The sequence below is a fragment of the Heliangelus exortis genome, chromosome 2, assembly GCF_036169615.1.
Source record: "Heliangelus exortis chromosome 2, bHelExo1.hap1, whole genome shotgun sequence".
In the NCBI taxonomy this organism is placed as follows: Eukaryota; Metazoa; Chordata; class Aves; order Apodiformes; family Trochilidae; genus Heliangelus; species Heliangelus exortis.
Window position 1 is genome coordinate 31,933,297 of NC_092423.1, and position 22,885 is coordinate 31,956,181.

A 22,885-nucleotide genomic window follows, 5' to 3' on the forward strand; every position below is an offset into this window, starting at 1 on the left:
GCCCTCTTAACTATTGTATAGCAGTGAGCACAGCTGTAATATGTTAAATATGTTGGAAGCACATGAGGGGAAGAGAGTGGCTCAGAGGACTGGTAATAGAATAGGGAGTCTCAATGCTGGGTCACTGGGTTCAGTCATTGCTGAAACTGAAAGTCATTATCAAGCTACAGCTGTTCAGTTCTGTCCAGGCATCAGCTACCCGCAGAGAAACCTCATCACAAAAATACATTAGTGCAACTGCTGATGTCCACCAACCTTCCCAAGGATTGTGAAAGGTGAGGGGATGCATCTCCACAACTGCATTCCATGGGTTAGCTCCTACATGAAGAGCACTAAGACACAAAAGGAAGAGGCTTGCATGGCCACCGTCCTGCACACTGCAGAGGGCTGCAGAGGGTGTTCATCACCATCTAATCTCTACCTTGTCTTTTCAGGGCTCTCTTCTATCAAAAAGTTGTTAACCACTGAAGACAGATCCTGAAAGAGCCCGTTTTCCACATTAGTGAAGACACCATATCCAGCCCATCACACTACCAATTTGAGAGGAACTCTGGTGACACTGGTTGAATTAAGGCAGAAAGCAGATGACAAAGTACTTTTCCAGTTCCACAGATACGATAATACCTAGAATGACCAAATACTTTATTATTACCTCTCTTTACAATGATAGATGGCACCCCTTCATATTTGCATGAAGTTATAGTCCATTTCAACCTATACTCCTAAAAAAATCAATTTTTGCATAAACAGATGAATGCAGAGTTCTGCATTTCTCAGACTCAGGCTGGCTGCTCAAGTGCAACCTTTTGTCATAAACCAAAGTAGCCAAAGCAACGTCAGCAAATGAAGCCCAAGTTTGCCGTAGAAGTTTTCTAATGAGAATGGATTTATTGGTGTAAATGAGGCAAGTTTCTCTCAATCAGAGTTATCCATACATGCAACATATATCTCTATAAAACGCTTTTAAGATTATTATAGCTTTTTGGTTCACCACCACACCCTCCCAGTCACTGTGCATAAGCTCAGGAGAAAGCACAGCAGTCAGACTCTGACACATGATTAAGACATTCTCTACTCCTTTATGGCTTCATGTCCTCCACACAGAGACTGATATGAAGAATTTTAAGTTGAAGTCAAAGATGTTCCTCTGGGCTGCTATCCTGAATATCTTTCAGCTATCTGAATATTGCAGAGGTGCTCAGTTTTCTCAGGAAAAAAAAAATCTTAATGTCTGTTTTATTTTCTCTGGCATCTAGAAATCAAACTGCCATTGTGATCAACGCTCATTTCAAAAGTCCAAAGGATGAACCCTGAAAGAGCATTTCAAGAACAGTCAAGGTCTTTTTCTAAACCATACTCTTGCACTTACCCAACAGAATTCTTTTTTTCAGGCTGCAAGTCACCTGACTAAGACCTGCCTGCTACCAAATACTGCTGTGAAAATGTCTCTGGTAATTAAAGTACCTTGTTCTTCTGCCAGAGAAAAATAAGTTGGTGGCCCATTACTGTGGTGAATGTACCAGTGATCCAAACTGGATGGCCAGCCTTCTGGGCAGACCAGATTAGGCAGCTGAGATTGATGTGAATCCAGGGAGATGTCTTTTATGTAAAGGTAAGAAGATCTCTATGCTTAGGAGAAATAAATCATAGTATAAGCTAGAGAAACAAAAGCTAGCTGGACACTATGCACATATTGCTGAGATGAGCAGCAAATTATTTGGAAAAAACATTCTGAGAGAAAATAAAAATCCTCTGAATTCAGGTCACACTTGGAACATAATTGTCACCAAAAGAATGAAAAAAATTGGAGCTGTCAAAATACAATGTTTCCACCATATTTCAAAATGACATGCCATTCCAGAATTTATTTAAATTTGAAGGGGGAAAAAAGCTTAAAATTAGTTCAATAACCCAGAAATGAAAACAAAAAGATTATAGATACTTTGTCTTTGTTCTTCTTCTCACCCTCTCCCAGCTCGCTAAGTTCCCTCCTGGAGTGGAATCAAAATAACATTTTCACAACTTTTTCCATGTCACTACCCTCTCCCTCTGCACATTTTCAGTTCAAGTTAAGTTTTAGAGTTATTATTTGAGTCTGGCCACAAAGGCAAATTTTATTATTCACAGAGTACTATATATGTAATAGTCTTGTCAGTCCTAGCCAGAGTCAAAGGGTAGCCTCAGAGGAAGAGGAACCAAGAAATATTGAAAGGAAGATAAATAGGAATGAGATGATAGGCAAATGGGTAATACTCCCATATTTTCTTGAGAGCTGTGTGGATAGAAAAAAGAGCACTATAATTAATTCCAGAATGATGGGGACTTGAGGGCTGGACTCTGTGCACTGCATGCTTATGAATCTTTATTCCATGTGAACCCCCTTCCTCCCAAAGCCAAACAAACCCTTGTTTTGTCTTTGACATCAAAAGACACAAGATAACTAACAGCAGATGTTCCAATAAACTCCAGTAGACACCAGCTTCTTGGCAGCCATATTTCTGTTGTGCAGTGGGTTTTCCAGGCGCACAGAAAATCCATTTGTGGGACCAAAAAGTACATGAATGGTTTTCTGGTAGTATTTCTTGTGGTATTTTCTGGTACTATTTCTACTATCAAGGAACTACAATATCATGAATGACCCCGTTTCATGGTGTTTCAGCCCTGTGTCACTGCAAGGGATTATAAATACAGGGAAGTAATGCAGAAATACACAAGCTTTGAGAATAAAATTGGAACAAGATGACAACAAATTTTTAGCAGAAGCCATTTGCCTTTTCAATTATTAAAATCTCCATAATATGACAATTACTGTAATACACAGATCTCAGTTTAGAGAATTTTGGAAAATCTGGCCTGAAATCTAGGCCCCACTGAAATCAATTAGAGTTTTGTCACCAACTTGAATGCTACAGGATTTCACTTTGCTTAATACTCAGAAATAGAAGCCAAACTCTACATTACTATGCAGGTATCCAACAGATATTTTATACCACAGTTTGTCGTTAATTAATAATCCCAAGCAGAGATGACTGCTTTTGTTTTCAGAGTCAGACTGTAATTTGGTGATTTTTTTTTTCGATGACCCAATTTTAAACTTTGTGTTACTTTTATTTTCTTCAGTACCTGCCATACAAGCAGCCTATGGATGCCTGCAGATTTGTTTAATCAAGAAACAAAATCTTATTTTATGGTAAGACAGTCATCTTGTCTAGAAGCTGAACTAATTAATAAAGATAAGGGCAATGAAACCGGGAACAGGAAGGCAGCAAGTCTAATAACAACTTCCAGTACGAAACCATCTAATAAATACTTGTTATGCACTGAGAACAATCCTTAGGCTGAAATGTTGCCATAAATTATTCATATGAAAGTTTTGGACAGTAAACAAATTTATGAAGATAATGATCTCTTCGCAATTCATGAACAAAAGTAGGGGGAGGGGGTCAATCCTCAGAATAAATTGCAGCGTATAAATGCACCAGCTGTAGGCATAAAGTACTGATACAGTGATTTGCTGCAGAAATTTTAAAATAATCCCTCTGTCCTTTCTCCTTTCAGAAAGATAGATTTGAAGAGCAACTGCAGAGCCAAAAAATTTAGCATATACTCATTTGCTGTTCTTGACCAGAGCACTAATCACAGGTTAGGAATCAAAGCCTTTGGACTATAATGGGTGAATCAAATCAAAACTGTGAACAGCATTAGCCCTGGTCTGCAAAAAACTAACAGCGTGCAAGCATGAAACCTTTGTCAATACAGACCACAAGGGGTTGTTGCAAGTTTGGGAAACACTGGTGTACATTTTTGTTTGATGTACCAAACAGCCTTTCCTCAATTGAGACTCCATACTAAGTGGCTAGGCAGTTTAAAAAGCTGAATGAATTTCACAATGGCAAAACATACTTCCAGTACATTTATTTAAAGGCTGAGGCAACTGATGAAAGGGAAATAAAAATCTGATGAGGAGAAAAAAAATTAGACTAGAATCTAGACTCCCCCAGGACATCTTCTTATGCTTTGTATCCTCTGTACTGACAGACAACATATTTGCTTTCTAGCTAATTACCAAAAAGACTAAAATTTTACATCTTTGATGTGTATGAGATCAAAGAATATTAGGAAATAAAAGTAAGATTAACATAATTGTCTTGTACAGCTATAATAAACTATGACTATGTATAAAATCAGACACCCTGCTCATCAGGAAAGCATAAAATAGAATCAATTGAATTAAACAAGAATCGTGTTTAGCTTTGCTTCCTCAGCAGCTTCGCATCTCCCTGACACCCACCAATGGATCAGACATTCAAAACCAGGTAAGATGCCCTCTCCCAATGGCCCATCTGACACACTGAGACCCACAGGAGTGCCTGTTTCATTTGTTGAGCCTTTTTAAAAAACTGTAGCTGTTTTCTGAAGACACAACAGGACCTCTACAGGGAAAGAATTAAAGGATCTCCAGGTCAAAAAATCACATATCCCTACTACTTACTTGATCTAAAGTATTAACTTCTATTTCTTTCTTTTACTAATATTGTCTTCTTTATGTGCATACACAGACTGGGAACCAGCCTCTTTGGGACCATACTCTGGCAGTGCAGCCTTTTTCTATTATGTATATAGGACACAGTCCTCATCTATCAAATCTGTGTGCTAGTTAGCATACACACGTTAGAGAAAAAAAAAAAAAAAAGGAACTGGTGCTTTGATATATATTTGCATCTAAGTCATTCTTAGCCTGGTTAAAACACTGTGTTAGGAGTATTGTGTTTTTCTCTAAACTGTCTACAAGAACAATACTGCTCTGTTATAAATGATAAACACCTGGCTTTGATTGATCTGTCTTCACCCTCTGTACACAGAATGTTTTTGCTTACTCCAGAAATATCTACTATTCCCACTTCCTCATCAGCTCAGCTGTGAGAAAAAAAAAAATAAAATCAAAGGCAGCCAAAAGTAACTGCCTCCTAAGAGTAAAATGGGGTGGGAACATCTGGATCACTTCTGCTCATTAAGGTGATGTGAAGGGTTTACTTCTGGCTAGGAGCTGTGAGCTACTCCTCAGAGCAAAACAATTTTGACAGTTTTATTTGTCATCAGGTGGCAATGACAATGAAAAACATCTACTGCACTTCAAGACAGCTGGTAATAAAGCAGTGCGGGGAATGACTGACAGAATAACAGTTATTGTACCAGTGTAGCTTCTAAGTTTTTACAGCCACTCAGCTGGAATTATACCACTGTATTAAAAGTGGTTTAGGGTATAAAAAACATTTGGTACAGAAGGGTTTCCTTGTTGCTGTATCAGGAATCAGAGTAACAAAATTCAGGAAAAACAGGTCTTTTGCTTGATTGAATTTAGATATTTTTACTGTGTGGTTTTGCTTTAGTTCACACAAGGGCGAGCCTGAAAATGTTTCCTTGCTGACAAACATCTCATTCAGCACCCTCGCAAGCAGCTCCCAACAAATCGCAGTGTTCAAAGGCACATTGTTTTTGTTTGTTCTCATTGTAGCAGATGTTTTGCATCATGTACTTCAACGAACTAATTCATCTGCAGAGGACCGCCTACTCTGGCTGGTGTGCACCCAGCTGTGGAGATAGCTCAAGTGTCATCTGTGGCCACTTTCATTCCATTCTTCTGATCTCACAGGATCTCAGTGACCGCATCCAAGCCCATAAAAAACAAACAGACCTGAGAACATCCTTTTAAAAAATTTCCAGCGGAGGAGTAATGCTACTCCAGGCAGGAAGCCTTTCTGGAAAGAATGTAACTGATGCTGAAGGAAGATTCACTCAGCTCTGGAAATCCCTTGCAAAACAGGCTCCTTTTATCATATGAAGTACCTAGTCAATATTCGGAGGCACCGGAGCAATGTCATGTGTGATTTTGATGGAGCAGAGAGCTTCTGACTAACTCAGTGCCATATCAATTAGCCCGAGCATGAGGCAATCAATCACCACTTCTCTAAATGTGCTGAGCTTCCATTAGGAGCTGCATATACTGTGAGGCTAGATCATCTCAACACACTGAGCACTTTTATATACTGTGGGTCTATAATATATTTCTGAAGTGGAAACAAAATCAATCTGCTATGGAGTGGAAGCATATCCCGTTAATAGATGTGGACCAAGATTAAAAAGAATTAGTGGATAAAAAATAGCCTGCATCTGTAAGAAGTCAATTACTGCTTTCTTGAAAGTGGCCAAATAAAACATACAACATAATAAAGAATAGACTTTCTGAAAATGTCTTTAAAATCAAGTGGGATCACTACATCACAGCCAAAACATGCCTGGGATGGCACAACTATTCCTTGATTAGCTTCTCAAGAAGAAGCAAAACGTCACCCTCTGAATTTGTTGAGAAGTTAACTGCAGTTTCCCACAGGAAATAAGTAGTTCCTGGTAAGATGCTGATCATACAATTCAATATCAGATCCACTGGGTTTGCTAATTACTTTCAAACCACTTAGGCAAGTCACCCATTAAGAGGAAATGATTCGATTGCAGATCCATCGAACTGAGAAACTAAGTGACCAAAACTCCTTGTGGAGCTTGAATTATTCACCTGTGCATGAGGGCTCACAATATGTCAAAGCAAGTAGTTAATTTTGGTTTTGAGAGGCAGGTATGTCTGTATTTAATTAGAGAGCTTGGCAGGATCTTTAATATCGTACAACACCAATTACTGAAATATTTCAAAAACATTTCAGAAGCCTTTGAAAACCTTCAGGAGAATTACAGACTCATATCAGTCCTCAGAACTGATTCATCGCTTTTAGAAAGTTGCATTCCAAGTCCCCTAGCTCTGCAGAGAAAATTCTAAAGCTTGCTGACAACTGTCCTATATTTTAGAGAAGATGATTCACCTTTTCACTTCCAATCAACCATATGTACTATAAACTTGCCATTTGGGTGTACCTGTGGGTCAGCTGCTACAGGGTTTAAGCAGATCATTGCAGAAGGCCCAAACAGCTGACTGCAGATCATGACATTTACTGTAGTTCCTTAGTTGGAAATTGAACTTTCATTAAGACCTTTTTTAGACCTCTAAGAACAATGCCAGCTTAAGTCTAGTTTTACATCACAGTATCTTAGACAAACACGTTGCCTTTTCTTTGTATCATACTTCAGCAAGAGCAACTGTAGTGATGTTAATGACTTTGCTGCGCTATGAACAGAAAATATACAAGGTGACAGGATATATACAGAAGTCCCATGTCATAGGGGAAGGAATCCTTTTTTGTAAGCCACCATACTTTGTTAATTGTAGTAGTGAAGAAATGCAGTAGTGAAGAAACGCAGACAAACCTCTTTGGCATTGGCTATGAATTGTGGTCCTGACTCTTTCCACTTCTCTGGCACTGCCAGGTCTTTATCCATGTATATTAGCAAGTCAAAGGCACAGGCAGTTTCCAACAACTGGCTAAATGGACTCAGTCACAGTCAAGCTGGACAATTTCACATTTGTGTGCACTGACATCACAGCAACTACTTGACCGATGTTACTTAGGGTGAAAATGGGTGCCTGTCACAAGGCTATTTTGGGACTTTTAAGACTTTGTCTGCCACACACTCTACCCTACTGATGATTCTGCTGTTGCCTGGTTTGGGCTCCCACTTTGGAGCATGTGATAATGACAGACATCATTCTCTGAAATGGAGAAAATACTTCTCAGAGGGAAACAACCACATTTGAGTGAAACTCCTGTCCTTTAGAACATATAACATAAAAAAGCAATACCTGTGATATACCTAGGACTTATACTGGATATTGGAATGATAAACTTTGAAGAGTTCCATCACTTCTATTTATCCACAAAAATTTTACCAGCACAAAAGAGTTAAGGTAGCCTTTTATTCTGTGAGAAGACCACAAAATATGGCAGAACACTGGTTAAATATTATGCCAGCTTGGTCAAGAATATAAAAGGGAAGAATCACGAAATGCTCATATACTTCTTCACCTGTCTGTTGAACAAAATGATGAAAGGAGGCTAGTAGAGGATTAAATATATTGCATACTGGGTAGTCAAGCAGACTTCATCGTAAACAAATCATGGTTAACCACCATAGCTCACGTTGTCAAAGCCATGAGTTGTGTCACTGATTTTTAACTCAAAGTCAGATCTGAATGGCATGTAAAACTCCAGAAAGAATGACAAATTAACACAGCTGAACATCTACTCCCTGTGTGAGTAAATTGTCTTAGACTACGGTACATGAAACTCCTCAGGCTCTACTGAAAGATCTTTACAATGAGCTCAGCTGCCTTACAGCAAAAAGCTTCATTTTTTTTTTTTTTTTTCCTGAATGATGACAGTTACATACATAGATCTATCCATATTATCCCAGTGGAAAGATCTGTGGTTATTATACATTGAAGTACAAAGCTCAGAATCTGAAACGTGCACGTCACCTACCTACACAATCCCGGCAAAAGGTTTCTCAGTGTTATAGCAAAAGTTGAACTTTGTCACCCTTAAGGATAAATGGTCTGGCTATACTACCTTGGAAAGTAGAGGCAAAAAAAGGAAAGGGCAAAACTAGTATGGAGAGTCTGGGAGACACTCCAGGGAAATCACATGTGCCTATAAGATGAACTCTGGACTGAAAATAAGGTTTCCAGCTCTTGAGCACTACACCCAAACTCTGTCTTGGCAGCACCAATAGCACCAAAACCACCTTTTCAAGACCCTTCCTCCCCATCAGTTTACCCTAAGGAAATGCCTAAAATTTATGCTTCATGTTAAAATCGACATGCCCACAGTGTTGAACACATGTGAAGATTTAAGCTGAATTCTTATAAAATCAGATAGAAAGTGGAAGCTGAAGATGAGAACTGGATGTTACAGTCTGTAGAAGGCAGCATGAAACTGGGAATTGCACAGGTATTGCCCTTCAAATTCTTGATCTTCCTGTGCTACTCCTGAGGGAACACCTGGCCTGTTGCAGATTTAGCATTAATGATGAGTGGCTTTGCTTGCTGAACTTGGAGCAGGAGTTAGGGAGGGAGCTAATACAGCTTTGCTGCTTCCACAGATAGGAATTAGTCTCTTCTTCACAGGACAAATCAGTGCTGCATCTGCAGTCTATCAGAAACACTCACACTACTCCTGACAAATGTCCACCCCCTCCTCTCCCTGAAGGAAGGCCTGTGACAAGCACCAGAAGACACTCATTGTATCAAACATTTGAAATAAGTACACCTACAGCAATCCTTTCTTTTCTACAGAAGTGACAAGACCCGCCAAGCAGAAAGAAACAGCAGTGATGTAGCACATATACCCACACTGTTCCCAAAATACTGCGGTTGCCCCTGGCCCACTGGAAATGGGAGGCAGCCATAAGCAGTTGCAGCAGTGTGGATGGACTAGCTTTACCACGGCAGGTCTCTTCCTCTACCTGCCAATGGAAAAAGACTCCAGCCTTAACTCCCTCAGATGTGGGACAGCTGTAAATGTGACACCCACCCTTTTGGCTAGAGGCAGGCGACAGACCGATAACTTCCAAAGCTGCAAGCAGGAGTTTCTTACTGATGGTGCTAAAGGGGAAGGCTATCAAGCTGGGAGCTGACACAGACTCACATCCTGTGTGGATTGGGCAAAGGGGGGGTGCATAATGATTTGCAGATTGCTGTACTGGAAAAGTACAAAGGCTGTTTGAAAGCAGGCTGTTTGCTGTGTGAATCATACCCAATCCTCTTGTCCCACCACAGAGATCGGTAATAGGGTGTCAACCCTGTGACCTTCAGCTTGGAGCTGAAGAAATTATCCAAGTCACCCTGCGCTGAGCCCTGTAGGAGGTTTCGGCACATGTCTGTGACTTATACAGCTTTTCAAGAGGTAAAAGTAGAAATCTGATAATGAGGAACTCAATTTTCTTCCTGCTTTGGGATGTGTGAGTGGTGTGTGAAGGGATACACCTGTGATTTGGGATAATTGTTAGAGATAGGGGCTCTCCTGGGCAAAAAGGCTTGCAATGATGTTAAAACGTCTTCCAGGTAACTTATTTAAAAGATATGGAGATGGAAGGCTATACAGTAGATATCCTTTAACTAGGCACAATCAAAGCTGTAGTGAAGTAATAAGTTGTAAAGGAATAACAAATTACATTCAAAACATGGTTAGCAGTGAAATTTCTAGCCCACTTTCTTTTTAACAATAGGCATTTTGATAAGAAAGCCTGTCCTGCTGGATGTGCATCTCTCCTTGGCAAGTAGTCCAAAATAATACCCGTTCAGTGGTTTCACTAAATAACAAGTCGGCACTCCTTCAAAATTCTTCAGAGTGTTGATCTGTCACCATGTTACACAACTCATTCTTCATCAATTCACTATGAAACAGTCAAAGAATGTTCACTGTTTAAACTATTATATTTCACTATTTGGTTTTGCAATCATGTAAGAAAGAGGTTGATACCACACTCTCAGGAATGTTGTGGATACCACTGATTCGTAACAGGAAGCTTTTTGGCACATACAGTTGAATGCATGGACTGAGACTGACTTTATTCCCAGTTTACACCAGTTTGAGAGGAAAACAAGGCCAGGAGGTTACGACCTGAAAGCTGTAATTAAGCAGTCACTCCACTTCACTTAAGTGAGAATTAAATCAGTTTAGGGAAGATACACATTATTTGATGTAGATTTGCCTCTGTACTGCAAAGTTTAGGTCAATACTACACTCTTTATAAAGACGTCTGAACTGAAACCAAGGAATTTTATCTAAAAGAGTAAAGAATTAATGGTAAATACTGTTAGACTCAACTGCATTCAATAGTACTTGTGAGATCCTGGATTTTTCTAACTTTTAGGATGTCAAAGCACAGTGTACATTCATATACATATAAAAATCTCCATTGTCTCTGGAAAAACAATTTAAAAATAATTATGTTATTAAGATGCTTCACCACTTACAGTTGAGGAGGTGTTAATTAGTCAACTGCTTACTCAGACAGTTCAAAAATATATCAGGAATGAACACACAAGGAAAAAAAAGATGACAAGAAAAAAATCTACATCTAGAGTCCAGGAGATTTGCTGAAAACGTATCTGAGACTTTGCAAATTATATTCAAATACCTAACAAAAAGTTTCTCACAGTGATAAATGAAAAACAAGGACAGAACCCAGAGCTGGGCTCCCCGTGTAGTGAGGATGGGTTATACATTAAAAGTACTTTAAAAATAGACCAAATGCAATAAGGACACTGCTTCACTTTCCTACATGAGCTATCAGACAGCAGAGGCAGATTTCTGAGAAGCAGAATTTGGGCACAGGAATGAATACAGTTAAAGGAGATGAAAAACACAGAGAAGTCACTGAATTCAAGGTGCAGGTGAAAGTGAAATGAGGAACCACGACTGGATCTATCTCTACTGCAGAGCAATAGAAGAGCTGACACATGGAAGCACAGGTCCAGTGGCCAGGACTAAAGGATATTAATGAAGACAGAATATAGATAAACCAAAGATAGAGCTAGCTAACCTCATTTTTTTTTTTTAATAAAATGACCTATTTTCTAGACAAAGGACAAGCAGTAGATCTAAGCTCTGAAGGTCAATAAAGTATTTCAGGCAGTGCTTCACCAGAAATTCAGAAATTACTAAACTTTGGGGATAATAAAGAATTATCTACAGAGGAAATTGTAACAGGTTATTCTAAAAAAACAGGCTATACTGCTTCAGTGGGAGGATCACTAAAATCTCCATTGTTCTTATCCAGTATTTTTAATAATGCTTTTTGAATTATAAGATTTGTTGTGAGGCACCGTCAGTAAAGTGGCAGATTTAACTACCATACAGGAAGGACTGGATTAAACAGAAGTAAGCACAAATCATGAAGACAAAAAGGCTATTATGAGGTTTCCTTTATAATGTAGGAGCATTTGCTGGAAACATGGAAGAAGGAGAAAACCTAGGTACATCAGTGAATTACAGACTTCGTAACCAAGGTCATATATACAAAGGGGAAAAAAATATCTAATTTTACAATGCAGCATAGAGTGCTCCCAGTGAAGAGAAGAAAGTATTAAATCTACTGTACAAAAGGCTGGAATACTGTGAGCATCGGCTGTCCCAGAAAAATGAATTCAAAGGGGAACAGATCCGAAGAAGGGTCATTGTCACAGCTAGAGGTACAAAATCTCTCTTACTGCAAATGCATACTGATGTTGATGTAGTTATCTTAGAAAATGAAAATGAAGGTAAAGTTTTTGTCTGCAAATTAATGTCATCAACATGCAGAAGGGAGAAGACTTACTGAAGGCAGGGGAGAATGTCTGACCAAGAACAGATGGTTGTAAAATAAATAGGAGTACCTTTTGGTTGGAAATTAAAAATGTGGTGCAAAGTTCTTCTGCAACAAGCCTCCTGATAGGATAAGCAGGAGGCAAAAAACTCAAACCATTTAATCAGGTTTGGAAGGGATTATATAGTATGGTTCCTGGATACAGGAGGAGTCTCGAGTCATATAAATTGGTCACTAAGTCCTCAGAGTACATACTTATGTAAATTGGCCCTTGAATGCACTTGCTTAACATAATGGTAATTTATGGAAGTGTTTCTGTTCCAAGGATTAGGAAGGTGACAGAGTCTCCTTCATCAACTTACTGCTGCAGGCATGATTCTTTTCTCATTCTCACTGTTTCACACCTATACAATTAAATTTTCTTAAACAAAGTTAACTCTTGATTGATACTGGTAAAAATCAGATTAGATTTCTTGCTTTGTATGTAGGACAGGCTTATTTTAATATTTAACAGGAAAATCCTGAACGTTAATAGTATCACTGCGAGGCTTTGTTTAGAGGTATCAGTCAAGATAGGCCACGTTGCATCATACTTTCCACAAAAACTAGTAAAGATTTTAGTGGACAGTTTTGTAATCTAAATAGATGGGCTAAAAACCAAAACAACCAACCAAACAACAACAACAACCAAAAAAAACCAAACAAACCACTAAAAAGAAAAAGAAACAAATGAGAAACTGAGGCTGAGAAGAAAATGTCTTTCACCAAGGTCACAGAGCTACAAAAAAGCTACCTGCTACTAAATGCTTTAAGCCTATGTACATCCTCTGAAATGACTGTGAGGAAAGTCAGACTCAGGTCAAAAAGAAGCATGAGCAAGGATGAATATAGCTGTACAGTACATTTATAGCTAAACATCTATGCATGATTTCCATTTGGGATTTGCTTCCAATAGCAGTTGGATCCTCTGGGACAAAAATCCACATGAATAACATATTTTACAAAAATGAAAAAAACAAATAATACAGTAAGTAACTGTGCAGTTTATGCCTTGATTCTTACATACCCCTTTTCTCCTTGTTGTATATAAACGGATATTTTGTCAATAGCCTAAAACTTGACTTCATCCATCACTAGCAGCAATTCACATTTGCAATTTTGACAGGCTGTACCAGTCTTTATAATTCTTAGTTTTGAGTCAGTGCAGTTACAATGCTGCCTTGGCATTACTCTAGTTACATAACACAGCTGTTCCTCCATACCACTCTTCTGGGTTCACAGGGCTGTTCCCTCCTCCAAAGATGTCTTATCTGTAATGGAAATGCTGATTTTCTACAGTGCAGGGATGGGGTTTGGGAAGCCAAGAGGAGACCCAGGTCGCTTTCTGCTGTAGACTTGTCCTCCAGCAGCATCCTCTATCCTTAACTATGGAAATGAGAACCATATCTCAAACATGGGAAAGGGACCCACCACTGTGCAGTAGGCACCTACCAGTAGATCATTCCCAGCCTTGTCACCAATAAGTGTGAAACTTTTGGGCTCACAGAGCACAGAGCTTGTTCAGAGCTTTTTGTTGCCAGTGGCAAAGGAAAATTGCTGCCTTTCCACCCTCACAGAACTTGAACGTTCAGCAAGTACACTCTACAGCCATTGGTGCTGTAAGTGGCCTTGGGTCCCACATAGTACATACATGTAATCTGATTTGGTTAAGCCAGAGCAGCAGAGCTCTCACTGCAGAGGCTGAAATAATATTAGCATGAACTGCAGAACAATGGACATCACCAGACAAAAAATGAGAGATGATCCACGAGAGGATTTGAGAGGACTGTAATGCACATGTATCACATGCCTCTCCATTTCACAGCATATATATGCATGGGTAACCATAATGCAATGAATATGGCAAAATATGTGATGGTGAGCTAAACTGAGAAATCATCTGACAAATTTGTATCACGTGCTTACCTAATTCACCATTCTGCTGAGCCCATTATTTTCTGCATGCTCATTAATCTAACTCTTGGCCTATAATTAATACCACTAATGCAGTCCATTGTTCTCTCCTGATCCTATCACATTCTGCCTATTTATTAACCTACCACCTAGACAATAACTAACTTTACCAGTGCTAAACAAATAAGGAATTTTTGTTCACAATGGCAAACTTGATATATGAACCTTACAGTTTGTGTCCAGGTTTTTGACTTGGTATAACTTTAGAGATAGATGTGAATGCAAACCTATGTGCAAATAGGGACAATACATATATAATATAAAATAAATAAAGTATTAGTGATACACAATCTTAGTTGATGTACATGAAGTTGGAAAAGTTAAAACAGACTGCAGGCTTTTTACAAAATTAGAGATTGATTTTTTTAAAAATGTACTACATTCTTCCATAGAAGGAATTCTAATGTCTATCGATTAATAACAATCTTTATTAAAACCAGCCCCCTTTGATAAAAGATATTGCTTTTAAACAGCTGTTGTATTAAGATTTTTCTTGTCGGGGAAGACTGACAGTTGAGGTTGCAACTTTTCTGTTAAGAAGAAATCAATATTCCATAACCTCAACTAGTATTTCCTGGATTCAAAATCTCTGGGGTACCTTTCAAATTTAGTGTCAGCCTTCTTCTTTTCCAAATATCTTTTCCATTTACGTTTATAGATTTGTATGAAATATATATGTATGGTTTTTTCCACTAACGTAAATGTCTTTTAAGAAACTTTAAGACTGGTGGTTTACCCATTTAATAATCAGACAAACTTTAGATATTTGAAAGAAGAGAAAAATTTATGAGAACTCTTAAGCCTTTTTAGGATAAAACAGCAAAGCACAAGTTCCTCAAATGCAAGGGCTTGTCTACTGGAAACGTTTGTGGTTCTTCTGTCCATGTTTTCTAAGTGAATCCATATGTGGTGTGTCTTTCTGTCATCACAAAAAAGTCCAGTTTCACTAGAGGGCTCTAGCAGAGCGTCAGAACAGATTGGAAATCTAACTTGGACCTATCTTTTTCTACCATTTGTATTGACTCATATTAATTTCTACACCTGGAGAACAAATGAGTGCAACAGTACTATGCTATAATTCCAAAAGAGCTGTATTGTCTAACATACAATCCCCTACATCTGAGTATGAGATGTAACCTGGGTGAATCGATTTCACCTGTTTCCTTTTAGATGTAACTCAGGGGAATTGATTACACCTGTTTGCTTTTAGAGGTGTGAGTCAGTTGAGCTTGGGCACTGCTTTTCTGTCCTGGGTATTCTCCTCAACTTGGCAATAGAGAAGGATGGTAAGTGTGTGCTCAGCTGAGCCTGAAATTACCTATTTAGTAGCACTAAGATAACATCTACATACAGCCAGTGCTGGGTGAGAGGCAGGCACAAATGACCTCATGTGAGCCTGCCTATCCCAAAGGAACATGAACAATTACTGCCTTGATTATCAGAGTTATAGAATTGGCAGTCCTTGATTTTCTGCCTCGGGAAACTCTGGAATTAAAATTGTTCAGCAGAACTTTGGCATGGCTTTTTGGTTAGTTATTTCAACCTCTCAACTCTTTAGCCTTAAAAGTTCAAGTAAGTTCATGTTCAAAGGATCTCTTAAAAATACACAGCTAAAAGTTAAAAGACTAGCTGGAGATTCCAATTTCTAAGGATTATTTCCTGTTTACTTTTCATACCAGCTAGCCGTACTCTCACATTTCATCTTGGAGGCAGGAATCAACTGTCTGCAGAGGACATACTTTGTTCCCTTAAACTCACACAGGCAAAGGCAAGATGAACTTTCGGCTCTATTTGCTAAAAAAGGTAGAGCAACAACTGGGAACTAGAGAAAGCTGACTTGGGAGAGGGACACTGAACACAGCACAAGGAACTTCTTTGTTCGAGAGTGTAGGAATCAAAACACTGAAACTGCTGTGGTATTTTGGGTATTATCCAAAACAACAGAGTCGCTAGTGAGAAGATGAAAACTGATATATTTCAGTTGGACAGTTTGTACTTTTTACGCTACATTCATGCACAATCAAAAGGCAAGAATCTGGAGTCCTTACTCAGCCTTGCTTCTCACCAAAGTAGGGGTTTTATACACTGCTTATGAAATAAGAAACGTTTTTGTTGTTGCGATTAAAGACAGACAGATTACATCCAGCCATGGGCCAAAGGAAGGAAGGCAGAAAAAAATAGTAAGGGCATTTGTTAAGACATTGACCTTTCTAAAAGGACTCTAAAGGCTTGAGAAACGTCCAAAAGAGAAGTTCTCCCGAGTGCACTTTATCGTGATCAATAGCAGGTTTTTCCATATGCTGCTCTGCTTGCACCCTTCCTGCTGCCACTGGCGTATTCCATATGCAGCTATTATGCAGTAACTATTTCAGACTGAGAATAGTATCTATCTGTGCATACACTGTGATTACTTATGGCCACACAGCTTTTCCTGCAACTGAAAGAGTCTGTAAAACCAGCGTGCATGTACAGCATAAGCAGGAAGCATTACTGCTGGTTCACTAAACCAGAAAAAATTGCCTTTACAGAGAAAGAGTACATGTATTATTTGTAATAAAGATTTGACTTAACAGTTTGACACAAATGTCATCATTAAGAAAAATTAAGATTATCTATATGTGAATTGACTTAAAAACAACATGGTTTTCCAAGTTATCCCTGAACTGTGAGACAGCCTCCAGGGACTACAGGAAAAACAAACTAATATTACAAATGTTGTAAATCCCCATAATAACTCTTATCCCATTTATGTTTTGATTTTGTCATCATTATCCATCTACCCTTTTCCTGAGGCACTAGTGAAATACAAGACTTCTTTCAAGGGGGGGATGAATGAGCACTGTACTTCGAAAGCTAGAGTTAACTAAACTGAGCCCTGACTGCCATCAGTGCATCAAATATTAGGCCAATATGAGTCCAATCTCAGACTGTCATAACTGTTCTGGAGCTTGACTTCCATTACAGCTACTGAGTGGGACCAGGGAACAAGGCAAAGCAACAGAAGTGGCAAATTTGAGGCACTCTCACTTGAACACAGCACACCAAATATAGTAAAAAAAAAAAAAAAAACGACCAAAAAAACCCCCCAAAAAACCCCCAAAACCCACAAAAACTCCGTTTACAAAGGGTGCATTTTCAAGTGCCTGAGTCACACATGAGCCCAAAGGTAAACTTTTCATCATGTTCACATGATTCAGGAATCCTGTTTTCCAAAACCCCAAAGGTTTTGCAAGCAAAAAAATGTGGGAGGTTTTCACACATGACCCTCCTATGCCAACAGAAGAATACTTTTAATACTACTTATTCTGAAACAGCAATGCTACCTCAACCTATTTGATAATAATTTTCCATGGCTTTTAGTAAAAGGTTAGCAAAAATCACCAATAACAAAAATTAAAAACCCTTTCAAATTTGTATATGCAATTGCTCATTGGTATCAACCTACAATATCAAGGTTAGAAGTTACAGGGAAAGTCATGAGTAAATTATCCCATGCCTACAGAGGCCTAGACAGTCCATCTGACTTTCCCACATTAGGAAAAAAAAAATTCTGACTGTTTTGCCTCATAAAATGCAGTTCTACGTGTTACCTGCTTTTAAGGAGATCACAAAAGAAAGAAGATAAAGTTGGGGAATGCAGAGCAATGTACACAAATATTCTCCATTTAATATATATTATTAGTATCTGCTAGGGTCAGAAGTTTATCTGGCTGTAGTTTAAAAGCTACAGAAGGAGACACTTTTGCTCTAGTGTTGTTTGGTTTTAATCCACCAAGTAAACAGATACAGAATGCACACATAAATCAGAAAAATGTGGCTGACAACTCTATATAAAGGGAAATAAAGGAGTAAGATCTCTGGCAGGTCAGCCTACTGCAGGGGATGTCACTGAAGAAAGGATATGCTATTTAAATGAACGGGCATGCAGATGGCAAAAGATACAAGATGGGCAGGCAGAGGCAGGATGGTAGCAAAGTGCAGCACAGATCTTCCCTCCTGTCAGCAAGTTTGCCAGCCTGGGAGAAAACTGTCCTGTCTGTGTGTAGCACACTGAGCAAAAAACCTCCTTTGTCTTCTCTACAGCACACTCTTGCCTGTTTTTCTGTCATGAGTTCACCACTATGTGGTGTTAAATTATACATAAATATCAAGTAGGACTTTCTGTCGGAAATGAAAAACTAATCATCCAGTAACATGATTTACTGGATACTTATAATCAAAACAAAGAATTAACCAGCAGCATTTGAGCAATTCAAACTGAGCTTTCTGTATGAGTTCCTCTCTACTCACAAGGAATAATAGAGGCTTAACAAAATATTCTCCTTCCTGTGGCAAGAGGAATGTAATATTTATGTGCACCATTTTCCAGTAGGACATCATATGCCACAATCAATCACATAAAATATTATGAAGTAAAGCAGTGGCAATTTAGATAATAACATGGCAAACTAAGTTACAGGAAGAAACAAAAAGCTAACGAAATTAGAAAGTTCCCAGTTTCATTCAGCTCCTGGGTTACCAAAACTCATTAAATTCTGCAAATTTTGTTTTAACATGTTGGTTTTTTTTTAGCTGTGGAGGGCCTAGAATAGAGTCTAGAGCTAGGCATGAAACTACAACAAAGTTACAATGGACACAGATTCTTTATTTTCTTTCAAAACAGGCCATTAATTCTGAGGCCTCTTGAGTCCAACGCATAGTAATTCTGACAACTTTTCAGACCTTTCTAATAAAGAATTAATCTCAGAATGAAATCTGAAAAATGATAGTACTGCCTTTTTGCATTTATGCTTCTTCAGTAATAGATGGCTGATAAATAATATTCAGTAATAAATAAGTGTCCATTTATGTACGAACATAATCTTGGGAAACACGTGAAAAATCTGCCAGTGAAGACACAAAAATCCTCTATTGAAGATACTGGATTGGCTACAGACAAGACACAGAGGTAACACAGAGTGGCAATGACACAGTAACTGAAACACTGCAATACACATCCACTGTCCTGCTTTTCCACACGTTATTTTATTGACACAACTCTCTGGCTGGCAATGAACACAAATTGAACTTGGCATATTGAGGGTGCCATTCACTATCTAGGTTATTTTTCTCTTCACAGCCCTTTACCAAGGGGTAAATACAACCAATTACCACAACAAAATAACCTCCTCTACTACTGCAGAAAAATGCTTTGCTGAACACTGTCAAACAAAACTCAAGCACACATGTACACAAAAACTGGGATTGATAAAATGCCTATGTTTTCCTTTTAGAAAGGGGGCCTTTCTGCAAGGATCAGAAATTCTTTGGTTTCCAGAAGTCTGAAAACTCCCCACATACATTTCTTGTGGCTGGCAACTAAATCCAAATATTAGAATGCAGGGGTGATTGATTTTTACTGTGAGTTTGTTTGATAGGATTTATCTCCCTACAAGGAACATAGCTGTAGCTTTAGGGTTTGGAGAGAGGTGCAGTGATGGGAACTGCACTTCCAGGAGAGAGTCAGTCCCACACTACTATGGCCATTGCCTATTGAGGAAAAACTGAAGAACCTGTCTCCATAGAATTAAGGGGTGTGGAAGGAGGCTTGAATTGAAGGGGGCATAGAATCCTGTGCTACTAAGCATATACACAATGTAATTATTTCTATGTTGTTGTATACCTCCCACTGGAGCTTACTCTATTATGAACTGAAAATATTTGAACACAAATGTGAATAAAAACCAATCTGAAACTGTACACCTCCATTTTATGCTCCTTATAAGTCAATGTGATGATTCTCATGTGGGATACATATTTGAATTTTGATTATTGACCCCATTAAGTGGATGCCTACCTGAGAAACTGATAAAAGGCAGGTAATTAAACTAAACCAGTCTGTACCTTGTGGGAAACACATTGTTTCCTTCTGGTTCATCACTAATATTTAGGCAAAGTGCACCAAAACTCTTCTGTGAGGTAAACAAAATATCACCAGCACTACTTCTAGTGAATGTTGGTAGAAATGTAATGCAGCTTTAGACAGTAGTTATAAATTGATGAAAGATGGCAATTTTCTCAGGGGGAAAAAAGGAGGAAAAAAAAATGACCGGTCAAATCATAAAGCAGATTCAGATTTGGCAAGACTCTGTAAGACAGCTGTGCTTTACCCTTTTCCAGTACCTTAAATGCATTACTGTGGCATTGAGGATCCTTTAAAGCACATGCAGACTACAAAGGACTTTTTTGATGGATAAGCATATTAGGGAGGGGTAACGTGTTGATCCTGGCAATTCAAAGTATGCAGGAATGCAGTTATCTTGCAGTCCCTGAAGCAAAGCTTTAGAAGCAACACTTTAGAGCTTGTTATTCTCTTATAATCAATACAAATAGATAACATATCACCCTTCCTCCCCTTTTCACTAGATCAAATGGTGCTCCTTAAAGAAGCAGAATCATTACACGGGAGTGCTCTTGTAAAAGGGAGCAGCTGGCAGCTCTTATATGGACCTAGAAATTTAATGTGGCTGAGAAGCAGAGTGAGGCTACACTGTAAACACTTTTAGCTAGATATAAGCAAGTATTCACTTACTGTTGGTTGCATAACATATGGCGGATGGGGCATCCATGAAGTACTCTGGACCTGCATATCAAATACTTTGAATTAGCACAGAAAAGTTTAAAGCAGAACTACAAGATTTGCTTGAAAATATTCTCTCTATTACAACTTCAGACCTAATTCTGGCAAAAAAGACTCAGTTCATGTAACTCAATGCAAAAATAATTTATGTTTCATAGTTATTGACAAAGGAAAAAGCTTTCAAATTTCATTTGCTAATGTCTTTTACTGAAGTCAGAAGTCTGAGTAATTGCACCACTTCTGTGATCCACTCCATTTTATCTCATAAAGCAGTCTTCAATATTCCATGCTGCCCTATTTTTTCATTTGTATTGTTTGCTTACATCCATCACTATAATCATGAACATGACATCCAACTGACAGTGCAGAAGACCTAAAACGTTCAAAATTTATTTTCAAAAGTATCTGTAAGACCTTTCAAAGGCATAACATTTTCAGATATTCCAAAATTATTTATTTCATATTCAGTGAGAACTGCAGATCTAATCTGGAGTTTCTGAAGCTTATTCTAATCTAAAGCTTCAATAGCAAAGCTGGCTTAAGATGTTCCCGCTCTCCAGGACCATCTCTTACCTTGGTCATCATGGGATCCATTCCCAACAGAACTCAATTTGCCTCACCAGAGTCTTTTTGTTCTGCTTTATGACTGACTTTTAGCAGATTCCATGGATATACCAGGTTTACTAACAATTAAATGCACTACAAAGTTGTGCACTTGCAGTGATATTTCTGAGCCATAACTCTCACTTGTGCGATGCATGACTGCCCCACATGCAACCATAACTCAGACTCAATCCCACAAACTGTGTATCCCAGGTTCCTTTTGCATCAGTCTGGGCACCACAACACACAGGAAGTGTATAAAAATATGGCAGTGCTACAGTCACCTATGGGCACCTCAGTAGCTATCCTCAAGCTCACAGAGATGGGCATGTGGTATCCTAGACTGAGGATAAGCAAGGATGACTAGAAGAAAGCTAAAAGGTCTCAATTCTCTCAGTGTCTTGGTATTTTGTTCATAAAGAATAACTATATAACTGAGAATTAATTATATAACTGCATAATTGATAAACCTCAACACCTCAGCATTCAGCCAGTTCAGTGAAACATCTTTAGAAGCAAAACCAGTGTATACATGTGCAAAGACACTTTTGCTATAAATTTTCTACTGGGAAACTCCACTAGCTAAAATATATTAGAGCTGCCACAGTTTGCTGCTGTTCATTGTTGCCACCTTTGAACCCCTGCAGTTCTCCTCTGTGCCAAGATAAATGCTTTAGGGCTTATATTGCAAACTATCTATAGAGAATGATATGGGTAAAAAAGAACAGAATCAATATTTTTGGTGCAAATTCTTCAAACCATGAACCAATGCAATGGTTCTAGTCAAGAGGGCAGAAGGTTGCAACTGTGAAATGTGTAGGAATGATAGGAATAAGTGGATGGATGGCCTGAATTCAGTGGCCTGAATAAGAGGAAGGACATACAACTCCCTTAAGCCAGCTTTGCTACTGAGAAGTGTGAGCTGCACTTGTATGTCTCTGGCACTGACATTTCTTTGGTGTTGCCATTTACTAAAATATGAGGAATATATTTCAACAAAAAAAAAATGTTGTTTGGCGAGTGTTACATAGCCATCTGAAAGTAAATAGCAAAGAAGTGAGAAAATTACAAGAATCATAGATCAAGATTAGAACAACAGTATTAAGTTTTAAAAAAACAAAACAGTGTGTAAGCACATCTTCCTGGAATCATGTGTAAGCAGGAGCATACCACCTCAAAAAACCCAATCCATCAAACCAACCCTAACATTAAGAACAACCTTTGTAAGTTTTGGGTAGCTTATCTCAGGTAGGAATCAGGAATGGAAGAACACTGATACTACAGGACGGAAATAACTAAAAAAAGGAAAATGTATAGCTGATAACCAGCTTCAGAGTGAAGCGATATGTTCCCAGAGAATGGCTAATAATAAAACTATAGTCTTTTTTTTTTTTTTTT

At 38.5% G+C, this 22,885-nt stretch overlaps 1 protein-coding gene across 7 annotated transcripts in view; it reads right to left on the reverse strand.

Annotated features, from left to right (window-relative positions):
• Positions 1 to 22,885, reverse strand: part of RBMS3 (RNA binding motif single stranded interacting protein 3) — a 706,618-nt gene that overhangs the window by 49,694 nt on the left and 634,039 nt on the right. For all 7 annotated transcript variants that reach the window (XM_071735450.1, XM_071735452.1, XM_071735451.1 and 4 more), the window contains one exon: positions 20,837 to 20,887. In XM_071735450.1, coding sequence (XP_071591551.1) covers positions 20,837 to 20,887 — 51 coding nt within the window. The remainder of the gene's footprint in view (positions 1 to 20,836; positions 20,888 to 22,885) is intronic.